General features: G+C 62.5%; 1 protein-coding gene across 4 annotated transcripts in view; it reads left to right on the plus strand.

Moving 5' to 3' along the window:
• ACSBG1 (acyl-CoA synthetase bubblegum family member 1) overlaps positions 1–6277 on the plus strand; it is a 26055-nt gene that overhangs the window by 8171 nt on the left and 11607 nt on the right. For 3 of the 4 annotated variants that reach the window (XM_040493432.1, XM_040493430.1, XM_040493431.1), the window contains exons 5-7: positions 3502–3722; positions 4103–4191; positions 4380–4500. In XM_040493432.1, coding sequence (XP_040349366.1) covers positions 3502–3722; positions 4103–4191; positions 4380–4500 — 431 coding nt within the window. The remainder of the gene's footprint in view (positions 1–3501; positions 3723–4102; positions 4192–4379; positions 4501–6277) is intronic. The other variant, XM_040493433.1, reaches the window with a different exon arrangement.

The following is a 6277-nucleotide window of genomic DNA, read 5'->3' on the forward strand; positions in this document are numbered from 1 at the left end:
GGAGGGAGGAGGGAGAGGAGGAGGAGGTGGAGGGAGGAGGAAGAGGAGGAGGTGGAGGGAGGAGGGAGAGGAGGAGGAGGGGGAGGGAGGAGGAGGGGGAGGGGGGAAGAAGAGGTGAAAGGGGGAGGAGGAGGGGGAGGAGGAGGGAGAAGGGCAGGCGGGCCCTGGGAAAGCCCACCCGCAGCACTCAGCCGTCACCCTCTGCCTCGTGCTCTGGGCTGTGGGCTGCATTGTTTGCTGGCTGGGTTCTCTGTCACTTGAATGGCTGGTTGCCTTTTGGAGCTGGGTCCAGCCGGGATCTAGGGCGCCTTCCTGGGTGACAGGGACCGTGATTGGGTCCTGGCCGTGCCCTTGGCTGTTACTGTAGCAGTGAGCTTGGTTGGGTCTGGCAGATCTGTGTCCTTGTGAGCTTCAAGGTGGGGTGTGGACAGCTCGGTCGGTAGAGCATGTGACTCTCGATCTCAGAGTCGTGAGTTCGGGCCACACGTTGGGGTGGAGCCTACCCTAAAAGAAGAAAAAAACGAAAAGAATAAAGGACTGGCAGGTCACCCTGACTTCCTATGTCTCTGCCATCAGCCTGGGGACCACATGGCTTGTGTCCCTCCCTGCTGCTTGGTTCCGGGCGGCCCACCCCGTGGCAGAGGGTCAGGGGACTCGGCCACCACTTTCTCCTCCCCCAACAGCATCCCCAAGGGAACGGACTGTGGCCCTCCCAGGCCTACACCCGTTCACTGACCCGCCTCTGGGTGCAAGGCAGCCCCCAGGACGGACTGAGGTCTTGTCCCACTTCTGCCCCTACCCTGCTGTGACCTTGGCTATCCCTGCCTCTCCGGGACTCAAGCCTTCTCACTCTGACGTGCTGTGTGGGAATTTGCGACTGGCCCTCTAGCCCCCAGCTAAAGTTCTGTCTGTCGGTATCCCTAATGGGTGGCACACGTGTTCCCACCAGGGGGCGCTTGCAGGGGCGCGGAGTCTAGGGGAGGAAGGGAGAGGTTCCTGAGGCCGAGCGTGGGAGCTTTGTGACGCTCACGCACATGTCTGCACTTGTGACACACACTGTCCACCCGATGTCCTGTGGACGTTTCCTGGTCGTTAAACGTCCTTAAACACTTCGTTTTAATGGCCACCGAGAGCCCAGGACGTGGCCGCACCCTGGTGGGTCCCCAGCCCCTGTTGGACATCGGTGACCACGGTACTGTCTCTGTATCTCTGCTTGGTTCCCGTGGGCGCGTCCTGGAAGCGTGATTTCTGGCTCAAAGGTGGCTCCGTCTTGGAGCCCGTGACGTGTGTCACCCGCTTGCCCCCAGGAAGGTTGCGCCAGCTCACACTCCCACCCTGCACAGCACCCTGGCCGGCAGTGAGTGTCGTCTGGGTGCCTGGGGACATCTCTGCCGCTTCACGCTTTCCACTTTGGGAGCGACCCAGGTCAGCAGGCTGGCGGTGGGTCCGGCGGCTCAGTCCCAGCAGGTGGTCATGAGGACAGGCAGGGAAGGAACGAGCCCAGGAGGTGGCCAGAAGCTCCGCTCCCGCCCGCCGTGGCCTCCGTCACCCTGTAGGTCAGCGCACCTGCCCCAGACAGCGGCCTCTGTGGCACAGTGGCCTCGCGGGCCTGGTTCAGGGCCTGGGCTCTGTGCCCAGTCCTGCGGTCGGGGGACATGGCTGGGGTCCGCGGCTCAGGCTTGTGGGCGCGTGCGTCCTTCCGAGTGCTCCGTCCACCTTGCTGAGAACGGGGCTTCTGACTCAAGGTCCGGAGACTTCTGTTTGGACAGAGATAAGGCTGAGCGGTGGGAGCACGTGGAGGTGAGGGGACAGAGGGGAGCGTGAGACACCCCAGGCTCGGAGATGCTCTGTCTTCCTTCTGGGCAGCCAGCACCGGAGGCTGAGGCCCCGAGCTGTGGCAGGTGCACCAGAAGGATCCTGAACAGGTCAGGGCCTCCCAGGCCTGCAGGACGGGAGGCCCCCGTGCGTGGTGGGGAGGGGGCCCAGCAGCGTGGTGGGGACAGGGGGGCCGAGCACCGCTCAGGCTGGCTGTGAGGAAGGGGGCGGGCTGAGGTCACAGGGGCCAGGAGCCCTTTGGGGAGGGCCTTCCTAGAAGCCACAGTGTGGACACAACCCTGTGGTCAAGGGCAGTCATGGGAGGCCCTCGGACAGGTCAGATCTGGGTTCAGAAAGGTCATTCCGGGAGCCCCAGAACATGGGAAGAGGCAGTGGCCTAAGGTGACAGCTGTCCAGGATCACGGCTCCTGAGGCTTCTAGGACTTGGGCAGGAGGCAGGACAGTCCTTTCCCAAAGGAGCTGGGGTCAGCGTGGGCCTGTGGGTCAGAAACCCAGCTTTGCCCCCAGCCGGAAGCTGTTCCCCGGCCTGCTTCTCATGGGGTCTGCAGGGACGGAACAGAGGTGGTGACAGAAGACACGCATCTCCACCGGGCACGAGGCAGGTGCTCAGGAAGCAGGACCTCTGACCACAGGGGAGTGACTCCGGGGGGTGAGGACTGGGTATCGAGAGGGGCTGGAGGTGGAGCCCCGGGCCCCGCCCCTGCACAGAGACAGAGGGCCCTTCTCTCCTCCTTCCCCTCTGTCCTCCCTCGAGCGGGAGCGTGGGTGCCGTGAGGTGAGGCCGCTGACGGGGAGGGGGGTCCGCGCCGGGCGCAGGAGAGCAGAAGTTAGATGAAGGAGCTCCAAAATGTCCCCCAAAAGTCCAAAAGCTTTTCCCTTCTGATCCAGTGAACACTTCTAGAACTCTCTCCCTCGGGGAGCCTAGAACGAGGGTGAAAGCTGGGAGCCGTCTGAGTGTCTGGGGGGGGGGGGGGGGGGCTGAGATGTGCTCCACCAGGGACTTACTGGGGTCACAGAACTGAGGATGGGTGACCTGGTCCACACAGTGTTTTCTAGAAGTGTGAGCCGACATTTACAACTCCCAGACGTCGGGTGAGCCTTGGTATCCATTCCCGCCAGGCGGCAGCTCCTAGGCCGAGGGCGGCCTCCCCTTCGGTGGGGCCGTGCCCCCCAGTCCCCACCACCCCTGTTCCTCCCTGACACAGAAGCTGGGGTGAGGTCGGGCACTGTCCTGGTCTTGACCAGAAACAAAGAAACAGGAGGAGGCTCAGATCAGCCCCTCGGGGGGCTGCCGTTCTTGTTGCTTTGACCTTCTGTCCGGCCAGTCTGTCCCCGGCCCGTTCTCAGGAGGCAGAGGCAGGACCTCGGGATCTGAGGGAGCCCTGCCTTGGGACAAGTTCCAGCTGGCATGCCAGCGGGAGCAGACACAGGGGCCTCCGCGTCTCCAAGGCCTCCGCCTCCTTGCTGCATCCCTAAGCCTTGTCCGTGCTTCGGGGCCATCAGACCTCCTCCTCCGGGCAGCCTCCCGCCTACCCCAATCCCTCGCCTGTCTGCCAGCAGCCAAAGCACTTTCGGGACCAAAGTCCCGGCCCGAGGAAGGCCCAGGGGCCCCGGGAGGGGGTGACCCTAGGCCGGCGTGGTCCCAGCCGCGGTCTCCCCCTGCAGAGGAGCCGCTGTGGACCACCCGGGCCGACGGACGCGTCCACCTGCGTGTCCACCCCACCTGCCCACAGCCGCCCTACACCGTGCACCAGATGTTCCACGAGGCCCTGGACAAGTACAGGGACCTCAGCGCCCTGGGCTTCAAGCGCCAGGGCGTGTGGGAGCACATCTCTTACTCCCAGTACTACCTGCTGGCCCGGAGAACCGCCAAGGGCTTCTTGAAGGTGAGAGCCCCTCCCCAGACCTACCCTCCAGCTCTGGGCCCTCGGAGGCCTGCTCCCCGACCCCTGCCTGACAAGCCTTTGGAAATGATACCTGTGGAGCCTCCAACACTTTTTGGGTGGGTGCGATGGGCCAGGCCCCGTTCTGAGGGTTTTACCTTTACTGAGCCCTCATCACCCGCCGGGCACTCAGCACTTACTTTTCGTCTGTGCTCACGTTCGGATGAGCGGGGGCCGCCTGGTGTGCTGGCCGGGAAGGGCCCGGGGTGCCCTCTGACTGGGTGCCTGGGAGGCTGGTCCCTGCGCTCTGGAAGGGGCCCCGCTGGGCGTGAGAGGCCCCCTTCTGAGCCGGCTGACCGGGCCTGTCTGCCTTGGTCCTGGAGCTCGGCCTGGAGCGGGCCCACAGCGTGGCCATCCTTGGCTTCAACTCCCCGGAGTGGTTCTTCTCGGCGGTGGGCACGGTGTTTGCAGGGTGAGTGGCTGTGGGTGGGGCAGGGTCTCTGGTGGGTCGGGGGTGGGCCGAAAGTGGAAGGAGGGTTGTTTCTTCTTTCCCCAACTTCCCCTTCCTCCCGGGGGCCCCCTCTGCCTGTCTGGGCCCTCCAGGGCAGGGGCTGGGCCTCTGCACTGGCTCAGACAGGACCCCTCCTGGGTCTCCCGCAGGGGCGTCGTCACCGGCATCTACACCACCAGCTCCCCGGAGGCCTGTCAGTACATCGCCCATGACTCCCGTGCCAACATCATCGTGGTCGACACACAGAAGCAGCTGGAAAAGATCTTGAAGGTCTGGGGGAGTGCGGAAGTGGGCTTGGGGGCCCCGAGCCGGGTGTCCTTGGAGACCTCCAGCTTGCAAAGGGCTTTTCCATCCCCCCCTCCCGGGCCCCTCCCCCTCATCCTCCACAGCAACCCCACGTCACACACATACATGTACAACAAGACAGGGCAACGGGTACCCACCCACCCACTCGCCTGGTCGGGCCGCTGAGGCCCAGAGTCAGGAAATGTCCACCCCAGGTAAAATTTGCATCACGCAAGCTTCCGAGCAGACCAGGCTGCGGGAGTGTGGCCGGCCCTCGTGTGCTGGTCCCACATGTCGTGTTCCGTCGTGCAGTGCGCCGGTCTGCCTCTTTCGCTGGAGTTTTTGAAGCAAATCTCTGACATGAACTCATGTCCCCCCTGAGTATTTCAGTAGGCATGCATTCTCCACGAGCACACGAAATGTCTCTCACACGATCCCGGTGGTCTCATCAACCACCCACCGCAGGGCTGTTTTGACATAGGTGCCTTTGAATCAGGACACGAACCGGCCACAGGCCGTGTGTGGCCATGTCTCTGTCTTTAATTCAGAGCAAAGCCCAGGCTGGCCGGCCGGCCGACGGCGTCCTTACCTGGGAACCCGCTTGAAATGCAAACCCCGAGGCCCCACCCCAGACCCGCTGCGTCTAACACCGGGGGCGTGGGGCGCCCCCGCACGCTGTCCTGAACACGCCTGCCGGGCGGGGGGCGGGGAGCGCGGCACGGGACCACACGTGGGGGCTGTTGCCGTCAGCCTGCGGCAGCAGCCGGGTCAGCGGTCCCGGGCAGTGTCCCGAGATCCGGATTTATCTGCCCTCCTCCTCTCCCTCAACTTCTGGGGGCGGGGGCGGGGGCGGGCACCGCTCCTCCACCGTGACGGTCCCCACCAGCCTTTCTCCACTGATGGTCACCACTGAGTGGAGGCAGAATGTTGGTTTTCTAATTCACCGGCTGGGACTTTTCTCCAGAGAGAGAGCTGTGTCTCACTGCCTGGGGCACTTTGCCACCGGAAGCCCCTGTTTGTACACACGTGTGGTGGGCAGGATGACACGGTGTCTCGGCGACTGCTCCCTCTGTGCACGTCCGAAAGGACACGCGTCGGCGACGTGAACGTCGGCGTGGCCGATGGCTTCATCGTGTGTGTCCTTGTCGATTTTCTCTTTGTTGCACCGAAGACCAGGGCCGAGAGCTGAACCCCCCGTTGTGATTGTGGATTTGTCCGTTTCTGCTGTCAGTTCCATCAGTGTTGGCTTCGGGGGTTTTGCAGTTCTGTTACATATATACCTGCATGGAGTTGTGTGTCCCCTCAATTCAGTAACCGCTTTGTCGCTAAGAAACGTCCCTAAAGAGCAACATTCTTGTCCCAGAGCTACTCTGTCTTACGCTGCGAGAGCCACCCCAGAATTCTTGTGATTAGTGTTTGCACGGCGTCTATTTCTGCCTTGTTTTGCCTGGAACCTATCGGGTCCTTAGGTTTAGAGCAAGTCCCCCGTAGACCGCACAGACTTGGGTCCTGCGTTTCTGTCCCACCGGACAAACTGTAAATCGACCAGTTTGCTGCTCCTATGTGTCCTGTGCTTTGTCCCTTTTCTCCCCTTCCCGGAGTTCTTTTGGATTGAGTTTTTTATTTTTACTTTATCTTGTTTTTTGGTATTCCGTTTTCTCTCCAGTGGCTAATTAGCTCCCCCTCTTTGCTATTACGCTAGGCTTTGCCTTTGCCTTTGTAACTACGCACAGTCCACTTTATTACACGATCTATACTGCCA

This window comes from Herpailurus yagouaroundi, unplaced genomic scaffold (assembly GCF_014898765.1).
Source record: "Herpailurus yagouaroundi ecotype Mexico unplaced genomic scaffold, PumYag 185, whole genome shotgun sequence".
NCBI lineage: Eukaryota > Metazoa > Chordata > Mammalia > Carnivora > Felidae > Herpailurus > Herpailurus yagouaroundi.